The following is a 24,258-nucleotide window of genomic DNA, read 5'->3' as shown; positions in this document are numbered from 1 at the left end:
TGGGCGCATCTACACATTCATTAATGTGTCATAATTATGGCACATTAAGTTTAGTTCCTGTAGTTACAGGTACTAAATGTTTCATAATTGGCACTACTGTGCATTAGTGCCAGTGAAGACTTTTTTTTTTGTGAAGCTAATGTGCAGTAGACTAATTTTACTGCATGTTAGCATATTAACATGGGTTTTGCCTGCCATGCTAATGCGCAGTAGAATTAGTCTACTGTGCTTGAAACATCTCGTGTAGACGCGCCCAGTGGGTTTGTTGCATTGAAAATCTGGATTAGTGCTGTCTACCCTTGTGGATTTGACAGCAGAAGTTGGCCTATCCAGTAGTCCAAATCCTCATGCCATGACCATAGTAGTTCATGGGATCTGTTAGAGTGAAACAATCAGTCAAATAAAATCAGATGGTCTCTTTCAAAGCTATATATCCCAGGGGGGGGTGGTTTTATATTAAAAAAAATCATTAACAAAAGAAGCCAGATGGCACCCTAAATTCCATGATGGTTTTTAAGGCTTAAAACTTGGGGGTGGAGGATGGGTAGGAATGGGACTGGGGCAGGCAAATACAGTAACAGCTGTAAGGCTGTCTCTCTGTTTTACTTATGTTCAGCTGACAAAGGCACTTCATCCCTCCCTGATTTATTTCTCCTATAATTTATTTCTCCTTCCCCACAAAAATAACCACGGACCAAAAAAGACATCACTAGAAGCAGCATAGCTATTTTAAATGAAAACACCAGTTTGCAAGAAGGACAGAAATTTTGATGCAGAGGCGATGCCTGGAGAAAACCATCCACCTGGCTGGCATTTCATAAAGGGATGCTTGTCTTTGCCTCAGTTTCCCAGTTTTACAAATGGGTAGTAAGTCACTCGCATTGAGATCTACAGATAAAAACAGTAGAGCCACTGAAAACGTTGCAGCAACCACTGGAAATATTCTGCTAAAATCCTGTAGCACTAGAAGAGCACATCTTCCACTGTTGCACACTAATAAAGGCTCCACTGATCCAGTGCAGCTACAGTGGCTTAAGCTGATTGAAGACCTGGTCCATTGGTTCATCCCCTCTGTTGCATCCCAGTGGTGCTGGATGCCTGCCTTTATTCTCCTACAGTATTTACAAAACTATCATGATTAACTAGATGATGACTTAATAAAAGTGGAAGATAAATTCTTTCTGGCTTGTGTGTTGGCAGCTTCTATTCACTTAAATTAAAACAAGAAGTTGCTTCAATGTTCCATTTTCAAACAGGCAAAAACTTGCACTGGCATTCCCAGCCATAAAACAAAACCAGCACAATGTTGTTGTCCAAGTGGGTGGTGGCAGAAGCTGTTTTGCTTCGACATTCTCATGTATTCACACACAAAAAAGCAGCATTTTGCTTTGAATGCAGCTTCCAGGAAGAGGGAAAATGGCTCCCTCCGAATGAGTGTTTTCTGTCCAAACTCAGCATTAGTCATGTGCTTTACCCCTGAATGTATGCATGCACGCATGTATATACGTATACCCCTGCATGCATGCATGCACGTATGCAACTATGCATGTGTGTTTGGCTAAATTTAGCGAGTGCTCCCTCTTTAATTCTTCCATTAATGACTACTGCCTCTGCTGCATTCATGTGCCTACTGACTGATTCTCTTTAAGGGAAATTATTGCAATAATAAAAAAAAAAAAAAAAGGTTAGAAAAAATAGTCATGTGATTATTTTAAGCATTTTTTCAAAGGAGTTGTTCTACAGCTGCAGTTAATTTATGTCTGATTAGTCTGGCCTTTCACCCTATAAGGAGGGAGTTTAGCAGAGGGAATAAGTGTGGTCACAACATATATATAATATTGTTTTATTAGTTTATGCTCTGCATACGGCAGTTCTGATTGCAAGCATTTATGTACATTAGTATCTCTGCTAATGTTTACTATGCATTTTAGAAGTTACATCTGATTTGCCCCTTGCATGTGATTTTGATGAATCCAGGCTTTCAAGAAGTTCCCAGTTAGCTTTTCCCAACTGGCTTACTGGAAGTAATAAAATAAAAACAAAACAAATACAATAGTATTGTTTGTCTCTTTCTGAAGACGTGCCCAGATTTTAACGGTATCTTACTCAATGACCAGTCATTACAGAAATCTAAGCCTTTGCTTATGTTTATGATGCCAAGTCAAATTTATAAAGAATAGTTCCCAAGTAAAACAGATTTGATGTGGGGAAACGCAGGAAAAGTTTTTCTTTAATACATTTGCGGGAAAATTTTAACTGCTGAACAAAATGTTTTTTGTATGCAAACAAAGGTATCTCTCATCCTAATAACAGGACTGAACTTTGGGCAGATAAAAACACTATTGACTGTGATAAGTGTTTTGCTTGTGTTGAGACGGATGAGACAGGACCTGTTTTCAATAGAATGGATCATTTCTAAGGATTTTATCACTGCCTTTTACTACTGTTAAAACATTATGAAATGCTTGTATGTTCTGTCTTGGGCTCTGATCTTTCAAACTTCCCTGGAGAAGTTTCACGTTTAAGGAGATGCGCAGAGTCACTTTAACTGCAGAGGGCCTTCTCCCATCCTTAAAGATAAGCATTTACATAGGTATGTGTTGGGAGGACTGAAGGCCTCCTTGCACTTAGGAATAGAGAAAGGGATAAACTATGAGGTCCAAGTCAGGATGCTGATTTGAACTTCCCCAGAATTCATATTGGCCCTGAACCAATGCTCTTTGGTACCCAGTGTTACAGGACAAGTGTGCTGCATTAGCTGTTAGACCTGTACTCACCCCATAAATCTCCAAACTGGTGAGCTGCAACCTCCTGTGGGGCATTTTTGAGGGCTGCATGTCTGACGATACCGCCCTAGACAATATCACAGGATCAGGGTATAATGGTCAGCTTAATGTTGTAATGGACTTCACGATATGGACTTCTAGAGCTTTGGGTAAGCTGTTTAATTTTGTGCCCCTTGGTTTTTCCTTCACTGAAATGGGGCGGCCTCCATGCTGTGCTGTGAGGTATAACATGATAATGTTTTTTAAGTGTGATAATATAGACATGTAGTCTTGTGAATTTTAAATGTTGTTTTTCTTCTTCTTTTTTTAGTTCCTCTGACATACTTTTCCGGCTTGCTCAGTAAGTGACACTTGCATATATTTTTCTTCTTGATTTTACTGTCTTTTAAAAAAAAAAAAATTCCAAACTAGCCTGAAACATTTTAAAATGTTGATTATTTATGTATTTATTTATTTTCCCTAAGGTTTATCTAACTAGGTACTTTTATGGTTCTTGTTGCTGGATTTAGGAGCACAGTATAAACAGGACGTGGTTGAAAGTGCTGTAAATATTTCCAGGAAAACCTGGGATCGTTTGTTTTGATTGACTTATAGGCAAGTGATAACCTATGATAACCTAACCTCTCTCATGAATAGTCCATGTAAGAAAGACCATTAAGTGTACCACAGTGGCCAGCTTGAGATGATGCTTCTTTAACTCAAGTAATCGCGGTCTATGTTCTTGGCTGACAGCTCCCTGGGGCTCTTTTAATTTTTGCAGCTATACAAAGTTTGATTCCATTGAAAATGTGTATTTTGTCCTTGTCTCCCGTAATGTGAAATACACATTTCTTTGCTAAAGGCACACTTATATGTGTTACTCCAAAAGCTAATTAACATGAAGTCTGATATGTAAAACTTAAAGTATTTAGTAACAATAGCTCCTTCACTCATGCTTCTACCAAGAGATTCTGGTTAAAAATTCTATCTAAAAATAACTGGTCCTGAAAACTATTATGTCCCTTGCTTGTGTGACTCAAGATCCATAGCTTCAATTATGTATTTGTAACAGCAGCAGTGGGCATCGATTTAGATTTCAGCTATTCTGGGTTTATCCATGCAGTCATCTGTTGGCATCTCATGATGACATCTATGGCAATGACATCATTTAGAGAGTAGTCCATGAAATGTACAGCTCTCCACTGGCTGCCAGTCACTACAGACAGTGTTTTACCTAATGCCTGTGATTCGGGAAAAATTTTAAATCTAAAAAAATAATGCATTTATTGTCCCCTTCTTTCTCGTCTGCTTTTTACCTGTGGCATGCTGTGGGATTCATTGTTTCTTTTCTATGAGGTGCTCGTTGCTCCGGTGTGTGATCTGCAGGGCGGCACCCGGTGCAGAGAGCTTATCTAACATCACTCCCAACCATACGGTTGGTCCAATAAAAAGGAAAACCCCTTGCTTCCCATCTTTTATAATTGACATTTCAAAATTTGGAAAATATTGACATACCTTCTAGAGAATGATCCCTTCTCAGCCCTTATAATCGCCAATCTGAACTACGCGCTGTGTTGGACTGATATTAATTTCCATTGACATTATTCTCTTTATCATTAAATCCTATTCTTAATTTTAAATGCCTTTTCCTCATCTTGCTGATGAGGATCGAGATCAGCCATGTACCTACATTACAAAGTGCATAATAGGATGTCTAAGTTACTGTCGCCACAGGTGTTAGGAGAATCTTGCCCAAAGCATCATAGTAAAGTTCACATTGGGAATCTAGTTAAATCGAACACTGAACAACAGTTCAAAATATGATCTCATATTGTCACAAATTTTTTGTTGTTAGCTTCAATGAGTGCTTGGGTTGTGCTGTCAGATTTTCCTTACTGACTGCAGGGAATCTGTATTGTTGTAGCCATTATATTGAGAGGCCTGGAGTCAAAAAGCTGCCAGCAGTAGTTCTGGTACTTTCTTTGCCAGGAACAGTCAGAAGAGTAAGAGCTGCTGCTCACTAAATAGTCTAATTCCAGCATCTGTCAAAGAAATAAGGCTGATCAAAAAAAGAGTTCATTTGATTGCTTTGAAAAAAAATTAAATGCTGGCTTATGACACACAAGGCATAAATTAAATCATAAGTACAGCATGATTACTAACAAGAAGTGTTGACAGGTGTTGTGAATAAGTTGACGCGAGGGCCACTGCCCTGCCTAACAATTGTCACTCATCGGCCAGTTCTGAGGCGCGTATGTGGCTAATGGGGAATAGTTACTAGAACTCGCAAAGCCCTGTTAGTTGCTTCCTAATACTTTCAAAATAATTTATAGCACAAATATCTGCTCCCTAAATCGGCACAGAAGAGATGTGTATATGATATTGCAGTACCAGTAAGAAACGCACAAGTATTGCCACTGCACAAAGTCCTCTGCTTTATAAATGCAGAATGAGGAAGGGCTTTGGTCCGAGATCCAGAGATCTGGGTTCAGTTTCTAAACTCTGAGCAAAAAACATTTGCTCCCTTTTGCCTGAGCTCTGTGAATGGACAGGACGTCTTTCTGGATTGTCTCACCTGGTGAGATTTATTAGGTCTTCCTATGTATTTGCACAGCATCTGGTTCAATGAGACTGTTAACACTTTGTATGATGGTAGCATGAATGGATCTGAGGGGCGCAACCAGATGAGCTCCTAAAAAAAAAATAGGGGGCGTACGTGGCAGCAGCGCACACCACCTAAAACTGGAGTCTGGCCGGCCAGAGCCACACTCCGGCTGCCAGCCAGGCTCCCTGCTGCAGTATTGCCACAGCTGCAGCTCCCAGAGGCCCCCAGTACCCTAGGTAAGGGTGCTGGGGCTGGCCACCCCTACCCCACCTGGGGTAAGATGCAGTGCGCCAGGGCATGCATGCCACAGGCGTTCCTTGGGGACAAATAGCAGCGGACCAAGGTCCCCAAGGGAACACATGTTCCCACTCATGGGGATGCACCCTAGCTGAAGAAAAGTAAGCCAAGCTCCTTGCCTCAAAGAGCTCACCATCCAAAGAAACCAATAGCACCTACTGGCTCACAATCCAAAGAAACCAGTAGCAACCACTGTCTGCTACTACACTTGCTACCAGATGATACCCGTGCGCTTTTTATCTGATAGATATGGACCAATGCCAAAAATATATAGAAGAAGACATATAATCTCTATTGGCAGGTTTGACATGTGTATATGATACTCTGCAGGGTATGATGGTATGCTCTGTAGTTCGGGATGCATAAAAAGAGAGCGTCCCTGCAGCACTTTGCCGAGACGTGTATATAGAGGGAAATGTATCTGAGAGTAAATATCTGCCAGCCTGGTGGTGGCCCCCCTCATCTCTCCAACATCACTCTCAAGAGAAAGGCATCATTATTTTGAACTCTGTTTATAAAGTATCGTTAGCATTATTCAGTTACTGACTTTGGACGTCTTCTTCTCTGGTCAGAACAATCATGATAGGCTTATCCAAGAAGAACTGTGACAGATGTCACAGTGTGTTACATTCACTGTATGCCAAATTTAGCCTCTAGTTATGTACTGCTTGGGTACTGTCTCTAAAAGCATCTTGTGAGTACCCTGCAGTAGAAACAAGTGACAAGGACTTCGGAGATATTTGTGACATTGCATGGGCGAGTTTGTAGGATGGCGATTAGGATGTGGTAAGCAGAGTGAAACAAAGAAGCACAAGATACTTTCAATAAAGATGCTTTCCTACCTTTCTTTTAATTGCATCCTTGGGTAGCAAAGTGAGTTCTGAAGGACTAGCCATATAGGCAGACCTAGGCAAAACTACCAGTCCAAAGTCACTTTGGCCAAAACCAAAAAATCTGCTAGCCTCACTTAGGATCTCTTGTTGCAGCAGTTTGATATGAGTTATACAGATGATGGGAAGGCAGAAAGGAAACATGAGAATGTCATGGTGTTTTGTAGCCACACAGGCAGGGCCTTGTCCTCTGAAGACTGATTAATTCAAGGTGGTTCCCAGCTGCAAAATCCAAGATTCATCTGAAATTCAAACTGGAATTGAGATTTTGGTCTGGCCAGTTTATAATCAGGCAAGCTGCAAGGGTTTCAGATTGGTCAGCTAGAGAGATGAGAATCCAGTATGATTGCACAGATCTGAATTAGCATTTGGGAGTGTTTTAATAGACTGTCCCAGAACAAAACACATATTTATGTCAATGGCCCAGAGTCCGTTTTTTGTCTGTACCCATTTTGTCCGACATGTGCCACAGTGATTAGAATGGCTTCTTCCCAGTCAAGCAGGAGTTCTCAGCTGAACCAAATTTCAAATGGGATGTAATACTATTTGCACCTGGAGACCAAAGTTGACAGCAGTCTCTGGTGCTGTGTTCCAGGTCTATTATATATCAAGCTGTTATAGAGACGACCTGTAACTAGGCATACAACGTGGTTAAAATAAGCATATGCAGGCATGTGCATATATACACTTTCTGTCTCTCCCACCTAGTGCTCCCTCGCTCTATAAAATTTATTGAAGTTCTTATATTTAAGAGCTGTTGTTCAGTTGTGTTGTCATTATCACCCATATACTTTTCTGGACTACTAGTGAGAGAACAGAAGTGAAAAAAAGAACAACAAAGCAGGGATTACTAATAACTGACAATATTTCAGTCTTCAGTACATGCTTTTTGAAAGCTATGAGTCAACGTGTTGCACTCACTAGCTCTCAAGATGCTGTAAAGTGTCTTTTCAAACTTTTTAAACGTGCCTTTAAATGCTTACTTCAAAGAATAAATCACAGTAGATAAAATATTATAAATCTGTCCAAAAATCCACGAGACACTTGCTTCTTCCAGAATAACTTCATTCTTCTGCAAAGGCCACTTGTTCCATTGATGCTTTCTAATGAACGCTGCTGTCCCTTAATTAGGAGATTAGGGGAATTCTTTTGGCGGAAAATTAAGAATCACCGCAGCTTATTTTATCACTGAAAGATCATTCCAACAACTTCCTCCAGGAAATTGCAACGGGAAGTCATTATCTGAGGGGAGCTGAGGAGGGAAAGCCGGCTAGATTGTACATGTGAACCCCAGATGAAATGCATATTAAGTGGGGAGGGGGGAGGTTAGAGGGTGTTTACTAGGTCATTTACCATGTTCGTGTTTTTTAAAGTTTCCTTTTCCACAATTACTTGTTGACCTTAATTGTTTCCATGCCCATGAGATAAGTCTTTGTACTTCCTACTGAGGCTTAGCAGAGCCGTCTGGGGATTGCTCCTGCTAATTGCCTTGTATTCCCACATTTCCCTTGAGTAGCTGTGGCAAGCCTATTCCCGCATATGCTACCAAAATCCATTTTAATGGAAGGGGCAGCAATGCACAGCTGACGACATATGCTTAGCTGCATTCAGTACTCACTGAAGCATGTCTATCATGTTACATAAAAGGAGAAGGTCAACAGAAAACAAACAGCTTTTTACAAGCTGCAGCTTAAGGACTCCATACTAGCGGGCACTTGCATTCTGGAGACAGGAAAATAAACGTGCTGTTGGGCTCTGTTCTCTGTCTAGGTGTCTTTTTGTGAATATTAAAAATGTTGTTCGTCTCCCAAGACAACCTGCATTTAAAAACACGTTTCTGGCCATGTATGTTCACAGCGGACATAAAACACGAGTCAGCCAGATTGTCCACAAAATCCGCATAGTTCAATTGACTTTGGTAGGCGCTAAACCAGCTTATATCAGCTGAGCACCTGGCTGTGAAATCTTTAAAGGGAAATCAACCTCATCTTCAACCTAGAGGGGGAGACTTGTCTATAATGAGGGTAAAATAAAGAACTGTAAAATGGCTGGCTATGGAAAGAGATCATTTTAATGTTCACTGGGCGCGTCTACATGCGCAGAGTGACTGCACAGTAATTTAGGTTATTGTACAGTAACCAAAAATTATTACACAGCACAGGCGCATGTCTACATGTGTGTGCCCACACTGCACAGTAACTATAGCAACTTATGCGGATTTAGGTAGCAAACTTATGCCCAAGTAGTTACTGCACAGTGAGGCACATGTAGATGCTTTACTGTGCAGTAACCCCGTGTGTGTGGACTGACTTGAGACTAACTTTATTCCCAAGTCAGTCCATGCACTGTTACTGCGCTGTAACACCCGCATGTGTAGATGCATAAAAACCACTTACTGCGCAGTAATGCACGTGTAGACACTCCCACTGTGTAACACAGAGTTGCGATGTCAACAGAAATCTGTGCGTGTATGTGCACGCACATGTGTGCACACTCACTGTTTCTTCACAAATCAACTTGAAGCAAAACACTAGATGGACTGGAGGAGATTTTTAAAAAACACAAACTCCCCTTAACTTTCAATAGGAGTTAGGCATGCAAATTATCTCTGAATTTGAAAACATACTTCTCCTTGCTCACTGGAGACCGGTATGCTGACAGAGCACTTGAGGCATCTTGCTATGGGTCAAATTTTGCTCTAGAGTCCTGCTGGTATTTGTCCATAGTCAAATCTTCAGTAAATGGGTAACATAGTTGGAAGCACATGGATGTGCTGTGGTGTATCATTGGCTAAAGAAATGACCATTCCTTAACCATGTCATCCCAAAGGCTCAGAATAGACCTCTGACCTTCATCTTTTGGCTGTTTTAAAGTTCAGGACCACCCATGGTGCTCATGGGAGATGAAAATTTTCACTGGTGCACAGAATCAGGCCCTAATGTAGCATGGCCTATAATATCTGTGTGCCTGTATCTGAAAAGGCATAATATCACCTGGGATATTTATTTTTTTTCCCTTGTCTTTTATGTTAAATTCTCTAAAGCACTACTTCTGTGTAGCATCATTCATTGTTTGCAGCAATAACTATGAAGTACATCAATATCTTCATAGTTGCTGACGACACCAAACTCTGGGGTAAAGCATCCACACCTAAGGACAGGAGGGCAATCCAGGCAGGTCTTGACAGGCTCAGGAAATGGGCGGACAAGTACCTGACAGTGTTTAACACCGAAAAATGCAAGGTTCTCCGCCCTGGGAAGAAAAACCTGCAGCATGCTTATAGGCTCGGCAGTGCTACGCTGGTTAACACTACGGACAAAAGGGACTTGGGGGTCATGATTGACCACAAGATGAACGTGAGCCTTCAGTGTGATGCTGTGGCTAGTCAAGCAAGCAAAATGCTGGCTTGCATCCATAGATGCTTCTCAGGCAAATCCCAGGACGTCATTCTCCCCTTGTACTCGGCCTTGGTGAGGCCGCAGCTGGAGTACTGCGTCCAGTTTTGGGCTTCACAATTCAAAAAGGATGTGGAGAAGCTTGAGAGAGTCCAGAGAAGAGCCACGCGCATGATCAGAGGTCAGGAAAACAGACCTTATGAAGAGAGGCTGAGAGCCATGGGACTCTTTAGCCTGGAAGAGCGCAGGCTCAGGGGTGATCTGGTGGTCACCTTTACGTTTATCAGGGGTGCTCACCAGGATCTGGGGGAACGTCTTTTCACCAGAGCACCCTAAGGGATGACAAGGTTGAACGGTCACAAACTCCTCCATGACCATTTCAGGCTAGACATAAGGAAGAACTTCTTTACTGTCTGAGCCCCCAAAGCTTGGAGTAGCCTGCCATTGGAGGTGGTGCAAGCACCTACCTTGAACCCCTTCAAGACATATTTGGATGCTTATCTTGCTGGGATCCTATGACCCCTGCTGACTTCCTGTCTCTGGGGCAGGGGGCTGGACTCGATAATCCTCTGGGGTCCCTTCCAGCCGAATGTCTATGAAATCCCATTCTTAGTATGTGCATGTATAGGAATACAGCAATACCCCGAGGTCCCAGTCAGATCAAAGTCCCGTGGTACTACTAAGCACTATGTAAATGAGTGGGTAAGAGTCTGTTCTGGTCACAAAGGCTAATGCTAATCTAATCCAACAAAAATAAGCAATAAAAAGTGGATGACAACAGAGGGAGAGTGAGTAAGTAGGGAAGAATAGATGAAGGTGACACTGATGAGGACATGGGCCTACACGGACTAACTTTGAGCCCAACTTATACTTTGCTTTTTGCAGGTGTGGAAATGAATAGCTTCCTGGTTAGGTTTGTTTGACCGGCCTTATCGCATGAGCAAACCTAGCTGTATAAATCCCACTAGTTAAAACTGTGCATTTAGATTTTGGATAGGTCCAGGTTTTTAAATGGCACTGCTGCAGTCACTGACAATAATAAGTAAAGTCCATGTGTGCTATTGTGCATATCTGAAAATCTGGGCAATGAAGTCGAGTTTTACCGTCCATTTTCGGCTACATCTAGGGTCCCTTCCTGCTCGACATTGAGCACTGCTTGCAAGTGCTCTCAATTTTGTTTTTTAAAGTTAAAGGGAATCGACAAGGCTCAGGGACTCTTAGGACCGTGCTCTTCCCGTCCGCCCTCCCCCCCTTTTTTTTTTTTAAATGCAAAAGCACTTGCTTGTCCAATCAATGACCTAATTCCCACGTGAACATTTACATGCAGCCCTGTTCATTGTGCAACACCAAGGTGCTTGTGCGATTACAGAGGCTGAAAACCTCAGGGTACATCTGAAGCAACGCTGTCCCTGACCTGGGCCCAAAACCTGGTTTTCTTAAGGAACATAAACACCTTCCACTGAGCTGGTTCCTTTGTTTGTTTGATTTAAATGTAGGTTTAAAAACCTGCTTTGCAGCCAGCTCGCTAAAGACATGCAAATGGTTTCAATATTCTTTTGCGGGAAGTTTATAGAAACAATTCTTGGTATAGTCTAATAAAATTCCAGGGCTTGGCCTTGAAATCAGAACACAGCGAGCTTCAATCCAAGCTCTATTATTGTTCTGAAACTAAAGTAAAAGCTTTGGGTGGGAGGAAGAATGGCTCTTTCCCCATTGACTGACACTTCTACTAACACAGTTTGTCTCCCTTGTTCTTTCCCATAATAATGTCTTCCATGAAGACTGACTTCACATTTGTTTTCCTGGCTGGGAAGCCAATCAGAAACAAAAGATCGTTTATAGGATAATGGTGCTTGCTGTTTATACTCAGGAAGCAAGTACCATATTTAAACAGTTATTTAAGACTATGTAAACATCTGCAACAATTTTGACAGGAGACCTACCTGTTCCATGAAGCACTCAAGCCATAAAATGTCAATTTAATTATTGTGAAGCATGTAAGGTGCAATCATCACTGGGAAAACTCCCGTGGAGTCAGGATTTTCCCCTAGAGTGCAAAAACCGGCCCTTTGAAGCCCAATGGTGAAATGCATCTATGCCGAGCCCCGTTGGGGGGGCTTCATGCTTTTGTGCTTGGCTTTGACACAGGGTACATGTCCTTCTATGCTGCTCTTATGGCATGAATTGCATTGCAGTGACTTGAGCATCTGGACTGGGACTCCGATGTTGGGGGCATTCATGCTTTTCATAGCACTGCGCATGTGAGGATGCTCGCTGAGCTCTGGCGAAAGGGTGGGCTGCTTTGTGGGGTTCTGTCCTCGCCCCTGTCTTTGGCATGGGCTGGGGAGCAGCATTCATATGCAGGTTGAAATGTCCTTGAGTATGAGAGGATGGAGCTTTAACGAAATAGCTATCAGTTGATCTTGCATGCCTAGATGATTTTACGGTGACTTTCTGCCAAGCAGCCCGAGGCAGTGAAAAATAAACTGCTAGCATTATAGTATCATTATGTTCTGATTCCCCAGTGAGGCCAATATTTGTTTGCTTTTCTTTGAAGTGTTTTATGTCATCAGTTTATCCTCTCTCCTTATTTTCAGGAAAATATGCCAGCGTGAGTATAGGGGGAGACTTCCAGATTATAATGACAGATCAGAGGGGCCAACACTGTGTGCATGTCTCCGATCTGTCATCCATTAAATTATATAAATTCGTATCAATCGTAGATATTTCCAGAGCACTCATTGCTGTGGTGTCTAACCAAGTGTCAGTTAGGAAGCGGGTAAGCATCTGGTCGGTTGGCCTATAGTTTTGCAGCCAAAAATACCATGTAATGGTCAATGGTTAGGCACAGTGCGAAAAAAATCTGAATAGTACGTCCCTCCCTGACGGTATTCAGTCTTCTTAGAAAAGGACATAGTTTCATAGCTGTTAGGGGCTGGAAGGGATCTTGTAGATCATCAGGTCCAGCCCCCCCTGCACTTGCATCATCTCCTTTTGAGCCTGGATAACTCTGTCTACACCTGTGGTAAGCATCCATATTCTTCAGAAGACGCTGGATATCTTCAGCTCCCTTCTCACGCTTGTACAGAGCGATGACCCAGCCTGACAGAATGACTTTCTAGATCTTTGCTGTGACTTCAGGGCTAGGGACAGGAATTGCACACAAACCAGTATAAACCAGAAACCAGTTTAAACCTGTAACAGAATAGAAGTTCATTGCACATAGACCAGTTTCAAAACGGCAGGATGTAGTATCAGATTTAACTGATTAAGGTTAAACCAAATTGAACTTCTGTCCCAGATCCAGCAGCTCAAACCCTGGCAGTGTAGTTCCTCAAAGTGAACCGTGGAGGTGGGGGGGTCAGTCACCTGCTGCCGAGTGAGGTCAATTCCCACTTGTCTGGGGAATTGCTTCCCTTCCCTTCCTTCTGATTTATATCCTATGCTAACTGTGTGACTTGTTCAGTTGCTCGCCTGGGGACAACTGGCCCTCCAGTGTTCACTATCTGGCAAGCCTCTCCGCCCTACGGGGGAAACAATACAGTATCATCCATCCTTCCCCTGCCTCATTTGTTTAAGAAAACCAAAAGTGACTGCTGCAGTTAATTAAAAGGTACTGTCTGATGTTTTCAAAGAGACTGTTGCCCCCTTGCTTTCTTGCCAGAGGCGGGCAAAATGGATATGAGTGACAGCCTGATTGCCGGTTCTGAGTTGAGAGCGAGGATTCAGTCTTTGCTCATGTGAGCTGCCACGGGGGGCCCTGCAGGTACAGCGTGGCATGAAGAATGAAATGACCTAGAGGTAATCCGTAAAGTCACCCAAGCAGGATGTATTTTTTTGAATAGTCTATCTAACCAAACTTTTTGAAATCTGCAAATGTGTTGGCTTAGTTCGGGTCAGCGGTAAAACTGCCGGGTGGTGGTGGGCAGGGGTATTATTGCAAGCATTTTTTTCTGTTCCTTGTGACAACAAAAAACATGTGAAATTGTTCTCCAGTCTACTATCCTGTTGCATGAACTGCAGGCTATAGACATACATATTCAGGGTTTCCTATCCCATCCCTCTAATCTTCTAACATGATTGCTCAGGTGCTTGAGGGTGAGCAGTGGAAGGAGTCGTAATGAAAAATTCTGCCACTCATCCTGGGCTCTTGTTTATTCTCTCTCTCCCTTTTAATGGTATCACCATGGAGCTTATTTCAAATAGCATTCAATATAAGAGGCATTTTTGAACTGCTGACATTATAGTAATAAAACACACTCAAACATGTAGGTTACTTGGAGAGAAAGAAAAAGATATTATCTGGTATCGGAGCAATCTTAGCTGACCCAGGAGTTCACTGGGGGTGCCTATACACGAGTGCAGAGGCTGCTTCTCAATGCTGGAAGTCCAGTGCATTGGAGCAGACTCAGTCCATCAAGTCTGCTGAAGCATGACCATCACCGCCTCCTGCGTCTCGTGTATCAGCATCCCTGCACTTAAAAATGGCAGTGGGGGCACTTGAAATAAGGCTCATTGAATGAGCCTTAGTTCAAGCACTTGTACCTTCATTTTTAAGTGCAGGGATGTTGATACAGGAGACATGGCGGCACTTTAATTAGAGCAGCTCTAACTAAAGCGCCACCCTCCCCGCCCCAGCCCTGGAGCACGTGTAAAAGTGTGAAGATTATCACACTAGTACTTGTAATGATTATTACACTAGTAATTGTGATGAGTAGTTGTGATGATGATTATACCAGCATTGCTGATGTAAAATGGTTTTCTTTGCTACTTGCTTAGGGTTGATTGAAAAATGGGGGGCAGGGGGAAGAAATGGTTAAAGGGTTTGACCAGAATTGTGAAAACGGTTGTTAGAACATTTGGCAGCCACAAAAATCTAATACAAATGTGTGTCGTGCAGCTGGCTAAAAACTATGAATCGCTTCTGAAGTCATTGTGCTTCAAATTTTTAGTTCAGAAATGTTCTTGACATTTCTCCTGTGATAAGGGAAAGATATCCTCTTCACAATATCTAGAACTTGACCAGTTGTTCTCCAGTGCAAGGTTTCTCTTGCGTCTCCAATTAGTGTCCGCCAGGAAGAGAGAAAGGAGAGATGCGAGGTGATGCTATGGAAGGATAGTGATGATTAGAGTTGATGGAACAGTGAATAGTGTTATGAATAAGAATGCCAGATCCAGTTTGCTCTTACATGCGGGATTATAATCTTCATAATTTGCAGGTATGCAAATGACTGTCAACTATTAATTAAAATGTTTACAAAGCTCAACATATTTGTAAGCTTCAGAATCTATTAAAAAAATGTTTTTAAAATGTTAAATGTTTTAAAAGAATGTTTAAAATCTTGGTTGTTCCATCAAAAACAATAAATAATTCTAGCTAATTTAGGTGATCAAGCACAGAACAAATTATGAATACAAATGGTTGATGAGTGATGACTTAGATGCTCGTCATATGTAATCAGAAGAACACTTGTAGAAGTCTGGATCACATCCCAAACTGTTCCCTTACAAAACTAACCAATGAGATACAGTCTTAATAATTTTTAGTAATCAAAATGAATAGTTGATCGCTTCTGGAGAAAAGAATAAATATATTAGATGCATAGATTTTTTTTTTTTCCCATGGACTGGTATCATCTGGGAGTTTGCTGTGAATTCCCTCTGAGTGGTGATGGTCCATTACTAACATTTATGTATAGCAGCCATCATGAATGCAGGCTGCCCTTTTGGATCCAGCCTCCTCCCTTTTCTTTTCAAAGGGAAAGTGATGGTGCTACAAAGAAAACTTAAAAGTTTGGCTCTGCTCCTGTCTTTACCCACAGCATTTAATACTAGTAAACATGTTTTTTAGGTTTTTTTATAATATATTATGTCTGGATTATTGTATAAACTAGGTTAACAGGAGAAGGAGAAGCTGGAAACTCAACTCAACAAGCCACGTACACTAGATAAAATGAAACAAAATTGTGCTGGGGAGGATTTAGCACTTAGGGTTGATCTCAGCTGACGTCAGTCCATGTTAGTCTGACAAAGGACAAGAACCACCTATACCAGTTTCACCTGGGATTATGAATTACATAAATTCCAGAAAGGAAAAGCATGACTAATTAGACTGTTGATCCACTTATTAATGTGGGATGTGGTTTCAGGATAGAGAACATATATGGTATTAAGCTGATAAGAGATGCCAATAAATGCTAAAATATGGATACACCTGTGGACTGAATAGCCCGCTCTTGAATGGCAAGCGTTTTTCTTGCACGCACCATTTTTCTCAGCAGCGCAGTTGTGAAATGGAAAAAAGGATGTAGTGCCTTTTGGGTTGTTTATACCTTGTCAAGCCTGTTTTAAATAAACGGATGTTCTGGATATTTGATTCTTGTTAGGGAAACTGCTGCCCTCTTCTGGTTTAAAAAAAAATTCAGACATTTAAATACATCTTAAAAGCATTCCAGTTTTGATGCGATAATATAATCCAATATGAGACTAATTAAGTCTAAACAATAGTTTTCCCTTAAATGCTACATCAAAAATGGGGGTATGCAGCCCTGTCTTGGACAACAGGATCAGATCTAAATGACATTTAGAAACCTCTGCCTACCCACACTCAATCAAGGGTGAATTTTAATGAGATTCACACAATTTCTTTCTGAAACAATAGCTTTAACCATTGGTTGCATAACCCATGATATCCAGCTGAGCGCCCCCCCACCCCAAGTACAAAATGTTCCACAAAAAACGACAAAAGCCTTTTAGTTCAACTTAAATAATTAAAACAAGATCTGGAGGAACAGGCTGGATGGCGAAATGCTTTTGAGGGTGGTAGCGAGTGGAGGGAAGCAGATAGTTATCCATTATTGTCTTATTTCATTATCTTCTGAGAAGTCGGCATTGTGCCAGGTACTGCGAATCTCTCGAAAGGCACGGTGCATCCCCATCCTCCTTTCACATTCATAGGAATGGAGGGGAGCACAGCATGCTGCAAGATTTAGGCCTCAGCAGCATGGTTAAGAAAAGACAGAGGTTGCTTGGTGTTTAAACAGTGATTTATGCGTCTTGCTCCACATAAAGTTTCAAGTGTTTCTCCGCTGCTCACGATGCTACCCTGAGCTGCTGAAACTCATGCCACGTTTGCGGGCGGGAATGAGGCACAACACTGCAAAAAGAAAGCACCAGTATTTTGGAATCATTACAGGAAGGAAAACAAATTCTTCTTATCCCTCAAGCTACAATGGCTTCACACAGCAATCAGAGCAACACAATGCCCCTTTCCGAAAAGTTACCACCAGAGAGCTGGGACCTACTGTATAACTCTTTTCTAGTGTGAGCAGTTCCACTGACTTCAAAGGAATTAGACCCTTAATAGACCCTACTGATGATGATCACTGGGTTTTTTTTAGAAAATAAATCCTTTATGTGCAGCCAATCTTTTTTTTTTTTTTTAATTGGCCTCCCTCCCCCACCTCTGGAGAGTGGATGATTTAAGGCAGTCTGCAGATCCAGCTATCGCATCCCATTCAAGTAGCATCTAGCACCAATACCATTTGTTTGGTGATTTGGGAACCTGGTGGAATCTGAATACAAATAAAACCGACTGTTCATAGGAGAGATGTGAAGATGAATGAATGGTAGGTGCCTCTTTGACATTTATTTAGAGCTACCTGAGTGAGGGATGTACCTTAGTTTCTTATTTGATGTGTGTGATGTGCTTGTACACCCTTTGTCATTTTGCATCTGTTGTATTGTCAGAGTGGGACAGTTCCTGGTTTAGGTTGTGTTATCAGTTCACTTCAGTTATAAAATGCCATTTACAGATCCTAGGGCCAGAACCCCTTATATTATTCCTGTTCATGGGGTTTTACAATTAAACCCACGCAACCCGTTCTGGCAGGCTTCTGAGAACCCTGACACTGTTCCTGTTTCCTACCTAATTTTGTCTGCTTCCCTATTTGTTAACAAATAAGTTATTTAATAAATAAGTACAAAAAGGCTACTCCGAGAGATACCTGATAGGATGGCTGCATGCGTATAGCCACAGACCTATCTTCAATAATAGGATTTAGATGCTCGGGTCCATATTTAGCAACAGGTATGTATCTATTATGCCTAACCAAATTAGCTTCACAGTCCTTTTTTCATTAGAGTTGTTTTGACTTTTTAAATATAAATGTTGTGTTATAAAATGATAACTGAAATTCTGCTTTATTCAGCAGCTTTTGAACTGCTTCAATTTGTTTTTTGAATAATGAAGTTTTGCAAAATGTTGCTCAATATCTGAGACCCGTATTTGAAAGTAACTTTTTTTTTTTACCTACCCTATCCTCCATGTAATTTTTTTTATTGCTCGTATACCCTGTAAATATGCATAGGCATTGTCTACAGTTGGTGCAGACATCCATGATCGTGTTTGAACCCCCCCTTTTTTTTCCAGGAATTTTTTTTGAGGAAGAAAACTTAAGAAGAAGAAAACAAAATATAAAAGCAATTCATTGTATTGCTGTTCTTGATTTCAGTAAGAGAAGATAAAGGTAGCAAGTCCATAAGGTAATTAGACTTAATGCAGGCTATGGGAATCAGCAGTATCCCTTCAAATAACTTGTGAGCCTTATAATGATACTCACTATGGTGGGCTGTAGAAACCACTAGCGACCCACCATTGCAATAGGATATATATACGTTGCAGGGCCTTAAATCCCAATAACCATATTTAGGAGGCAGATGAGTATGCCTCCATCTTTTGACCCCTTCTAGCATCCATTGTGAAAGAGGCCTCTTGAAAGGTGATTTTCCATCAAGGGAAGCCAAGCCATCTAGTGATTACAAGGAGGAGACCAAGGTTCTCTATCCAGTTGGGTTGCTAACTTGCTATGTAACCTTGATAAAGCTGAGTGGCCACTGTGTGTCTCCTTTAATCCATCTGTATTGAGGGGATTGTCTCAACTTCCGTATGTTTGAGGTGGATTCCCAATTTAAAACGCGCCATCCTGTGTGGTGATGGTGTTTGTGACCATGACATCACATGGCTATACCCAAGCTGAGCTTGCATTTAATGTAGAGCTGCTTGTTTTGGCCTTCTGCTGTCATTTCAGTGGGCAAAGTAGAAGTCACTTTGATCTATTTGATCACTTAGAATTCTTTTTAGGGACGTCATCTTATGGTGCTAATAGGGGTTTTATCATGTAAGCTGGAAATGAATTTTAGTGAATGTTGCCTGTGAAATCTTCCCCCAGCAGGCAAAGTGCAGTCTCACCTGCTACCCTGTCATATTGCCCCCACCCATCCATAATGAAATGGTTAAATGGCATCCCGATTAGTGACAGGAGATCCTGTTACTAGCCAAGAACTAAGTGAGGTGATTTGTTTTTTAGATGCTTTGAAAGTCAGGCTCCCTATACCCCATTGGGATCCGCAGAACAGGCCTTGCAGTTTAAAAGAGCAGGGCTCTCTGAGCTTTCTCACATCTGCTTCTGGTCAGGGTAGGGCAATCCCTGAAAACAGCTTTCATTCCTGTGTTGTCTCTTTACTGCCAGTCCCATGACATATTTGCAATTTAAAAATGATAAGCTACCAGTGTTTGGGCTGGCAACCAAGCTTGGGTGCTTAGGTCTGGGATAGCATGAGGGTTTCAGAGGTGTAGGGAGAACTAAGTCAAGCAGTTTTTTTGATTTAAGGAAAAAGAGCGAGAATTGGAAATGGGGCCGTAGATCCAGACTAGCATTTATTTTGCCATGGGTCTTATTTGTCCCTTCTAGCAGCCCAAACCTGGATTTCTTGTTCCATCCACACCTGTTAATTAATCATCTAAATAACATACAGGAAAAACAGTATCATGGTTTGTCCCATAACCAGATGCTACCGTGGTGACTCAAGCATAAGCTGTAGATTTTTCTCTCTCCAGTGGAGATGTCCTGTGGGAACAGCCACTGCCCCTGTCCACAGCTATCCTTGTCACCAAGCTGTCCTCCATGTGTGCAACTGCAAGGCTTGCACCATGAGCTTGCATTTGCTACATGAGGAATATAGCAGCAGACAAGGCCAGAGATCAAGATCTGGGGTGCTAGGGAGACTGTGGCTTAAGGGAAATGGGATCTCAGTATATAACCACTCTCAGGGAGGGCAAGAGATGATGACTGGAATATTCCAGGACTCGGCACAGCCCCAAGCTTTTGCTTGTATTTATTGATTACAGTGGATTGGGGAGATGTATTCTAACGATTTCCAAACTTGCACAGGGGTGGGAAGGTAAAACAGGCTAGAGACATGAAAATAGCAAGCTGCCCTGTGCAATAGTGACAGCTATTGGATCTCTTTCTATGACTATTCTAACTCCCTTCGTTACAGCTCGGGTACAAGTTTTCCAGACCTCAGCAGTTGCAGAATGCAGCTGCTGAGCATTTTACACTCACAAAGACAAGTTCAAGCACAACACCCCGGCTTCAGATTCCAGTCTCAACGTGAAGGTGATCCAATATCCACTGGCACCATCATGCATTCTGGAGTGATTTCAGGATTTGGTTAGGCAGGATGGCACCTTCTAACTGGGTCCAGGCAAAAAGGGTCCTAGTTTGAACTTCAGAACCCCTCTGCAGACTTGCTTCAGCCAGTTGTGGAAGTCCTGAGCCAAATTCATCTCTGATATAGCTCCACTAAAGGCAGTGGAATTGCATTAGAATTGAACTATTGGCTCCTTTACAGTCTCTGCATCTTGCTGCCTTTGCTCACGTGCTACTGGCCTCCTCTCTATGGTTGACAAAATCTTAGCTGCTTTTGGCGCCAGAGACTTTTCCATTGCAGATTTTACCTGGAACTGCCCTCTTCTACTTTCCCACCTCCTTCACTCTGTCTCTTTTCAAAACTTGACTGGAGAATTGTATTCTTCCCTGCACCCTTTGTTTGTAGTTAATTTCCCATGAGGTTCATATTTACTATATACCACATATTATAAGTTATTGTGTTACTTGGCTAATATATATTACCAAAGTCTTATTTATAACCATTTTTAAAGCTTCTGAGTATACTCTCTTTATGAAAAATGTTGTGCTGCAGCAGGCATAAGGACTTGGCTATGGGGTGGAGAAAAGGGAAAGGACTGAAGATAATCCCTTGTTTAGACTCGGGGCATGTCCAGATGAGCATGCATGTACAGTTTGTGGTGCCACAGACCTATCTGTGTCCTGCTGTCAAAAAAACCCATGCCAACTAAAAGCAGGGTGGGGTGGTGCACGTGGCGGCAGCGTGCACCACCTGAAACCAGAGTCTGGCCAGCTGGAGCCATGCTGCGCTGCCGACCAGGCTCCATATGCCTGGTTTGCTGCTGCTGGAGCCCTGGGAAGCCTCCAGGCTCCCAGGTAAGGCTGCTGGGGCCATCCCAGGTACTGGCCCCAGCCTCCTTTACCCCAGCTGGGGCAACTCTCCATGTGCCAGAGCACATGTGCAAGGGCGTTCCCTGGGGACAGCTAGCAGTGTCACATATTTGTGCTGCTGCTAGTTGTCCCCAGGGAATGCAAGTTCCCACTTGTGGGGCTGCACCCCTGGGTGTCTGAGTAGGTGTAAGACTCTCCCCAAAATGTACCTTCCTACGGATTTGTACCAAGGCTTCGGGGCAACTTAAGAGACTGCTAAGAAATGATCTTGAGGTGTGTGCTCAAAAGCGGGGAAATGAGCAATGCAATTCCAGATAACATTTTAGCTGCGGTGAGATCTGCTAGTAAATGATGACCCAAGACTCTGGCAAAAAACTGGCTGTTTAACAGAAGTGAGTTCCTAATGAGTCAGGACAGGAGTGTACTGAGTACATCTGGAGATGGAGCAGAATCATAACTTAGTGTCGGGATTGCCTGCCAAGGATGATCTCCTGAGTGGTTTCAACTCTGCCAGAAAGTGTGTGCGCCAGAAAGCTATGTCACGTTAGCAATCTCAGTGTAAAGACTTTGTGGAGATAAAGCATCACAGCGTGTACTTCAGTGGAACTACCTATACCTTGCCTCCAGCAGGATTTACACTGAACTCACGGTAACTGTCTTGCTGTTTGGGCATCATTTTTATTAGACTAGTAATGAATTGAGCGGATGCTTAGAGTTTGATATTACAGCTTGAGGCTGAATCATTTCTATGGTCCTAACTATGAGTTGATGATAGTTTAACCCTTTCAAATCAAAGTGCAGATATAAGGCCAGTAATCAAGCTGTATCTTCACCCCCGGCAAAATGCTTCATTCATATTGCCCAGTGTTGTGTGTGCACACGTGCTCATGATGTCCTCCCTCAAGCCTTCTCTCCATTTCCATTTCAAATGTTTGCCGTGAAAAAAATGGATTGGTCACAGATCCTTTAACCTGATTAGGGCAGGAAGAGCAAGTCAGCAAGGTTTTCTATTACCTGGCTATACGCTGCACTCGGTACGTCCGTAGAAGACCCCTTTGTATCAGCAAACGGTTTTCCACTGTCAGTGGGTGTGGTGGGTGCAAACTTAGGGCAGCTTATTGCCTGGAAGAATGCACTTGAAATGCAAAGGAGGAACGGTAATTCAATAAATCAATTAACTGTAGGGCAATAAATCAAATCAACTTGCAAATCAATTAACTTGTATGTCAATGATTCCTTTAGCGGCACTAGCCAAGGCATGAAAAAAGGTTTAAGAGTAGAAAACTATTGTTCTATGCTTGATACTGTAGATTCTTGGGAGAAATGCATTCGTTTTTCAAGGACGGTAGAAAACCTCGTTTTAAAGTCTAAAAAAACCTCTCACCCTTGATTCCTAGTTTGTCTTGAGTGAAACAAAGGCTGAGCTATTTTAATAAGGAGTATTCAAACATGAAAGAGTTGTCAGGTAAGCCTCTTGCTTGTCACACACAGCCCATGCTAGCACCAGACAACAAAGCAGGCACTGAAAACAAGTGTGTGTACATGTGTGTGTGCATGTTGCTTCATCCTTGACATGCAAACACTCCTATATTGAGACAAAAACTTCAAGTAAGCAAACTGTTGTTTTCCGGCAAATGGGTTCTTATCCACAACAGTGTCAGTGGTACTTTTGGTGCACATAAACCAGTTTGAAAACAGCTGAAACCGGTTTGAGATAAACCTGGTTGAATGTAGTATCAGACTTAACTGATTTGGGCCAAACCAGTTTATGCAATGTGTGTCCCAGACCACGTAGTGTAGGGGAAGTGGGGTGTTGTGTGAGAAACAGTGGGCTTTTTTACACGTGCAATTGCTGCAGCGCAGGGTGCTTTGAAAAGCTCCTGGCGCTGCAACGCATACAGTTGTATAAGTGGAGAAATGTGCGTTAGTGCAAAGAAAATGGTGGCAGTGCAGTTTTGAATTAAAACACTTCCGAGATGCTTTAGTTCAAAAGCGCACCATTTCCTGCATGCTGACATGCATTTTGGCACTTATACAACTGCACACGGCACAGCGCAGTGCACGTCAGCTCATACGCGGAGCAGACGTGATTAATCCAGTCTGCTCCCCAGCGGCAGATCTCTGGTGCATCGCGGGACAAAAAAGGTGCATGTATAAATGCCCAGTGTGGTGTCGGGGACTAGAATTAGCCCTCGGCACCTACATGCAGGCCTTGAAGTGCAGCTGGAACACAGTGACCATTGCTTCTTGGGCAGGGCATCCCAGCTTTCACAAGCTCTCACTCAACCCTTTTCATGGGAAGCTTAAATATCACACCGAGGCCCCAGTCCATTTCCCAGCCCAAATGCTCTCCTGACACCTGCTCCACTTACAGCTCTTGTCCTGGCAGAGCTGTGTTAAACTACTTATAAAGTTCAGCAGGGCCCCCTAGCATATAGGGACATAATAGCAAGAAGACAAATGTGCTGGAAGAATCAAATCTTGTTAAAGAGCTTTATGAGAGCCTACTGGTTGAGGCCTATAGACAATTTAGGGCTTCATACAGCTACAGAAAAAGGCTCCTCACCCATTAAGGTACTTTGGTACCTCAAGGGGGCAGTTGAAAATTAAATTAAACCAAGATGCTCCACTTGAACTCTTCTCAATTCACTAGGTGTTTGGAGCAAGGGATTTTTTTTTCCAATTTTATCGCTAGTAAGCTTTTACTGAGCATTATTAAGACAACACTCAGGTGTTTCTCATAGAGAAATGTTTTACTGAATCCTTCTGGACATGGCTGTGCAAAAAATGGGAGGAGATTAAAGGAAAGCATTCCGGGGACGTGTTCAAACGTATCGTATTAATATCTCTTTGCAGCAATCCCTGAGCTCCATCCACCAAAGACTATCTCCTCGCAGCGGTGACAAATTCCAATTCCAAACAAACTACCTTGGGCATGTCAAA

At 42.3% G+C, this 24,258-nt stretch overlaps 1 protein-coding gene across 2 annotated transcripts in view; it reads left to right on the top strand.

Moving 5' to 3' along the window:
• SPO11 (SPO11 initiator of meiotic double strand breaks) overlaps positions 1 to 24,258 on the top strand; it is a 236,838-nt gene that overhangs the window by 637 nt on the left and 211,943 nt on the right. Inside the window, exon 2 of one of the 2 annotated variants that reach the window (XM_059713241.1) lies at positions 3,097 to 3,126. Coding sequence is in view for 1 of the 2 variants with exons in the window: in XM_059713240.1 (XP_059569223.1) it covers positions 17,570 to 17,580 (11 nt within the window). In the remaining variant the exon portion in view is untranslated. Of the gene's footprint in view, positions 1 to 3,096; positions 3,127 to 17,033; positions 17,581 to 24,258 lie in introns of those variants that run through there. The other variant, XM_059713240.1, reaches the window with a different exon arrangement.

Source organism: Alligator mississippiensis, chromosome 9 (genome assembly GCF_030867095.1).
Source record: "Alligator mississippiensis isolate rAllMis1 chromosome 9, rAllMis1, whole genome shotgun sequence".
In the NCBI taxonomy this organism is placed as follows: domain Eukaryota; kingdom Metazoa; phylum Chordata; order Crocodylia; family Alligatoridae; genus Alligator; species Alligator mississippiensis.
This window is presented reverse-complemented; position numbering and strand designations above follow the sequence as displayed.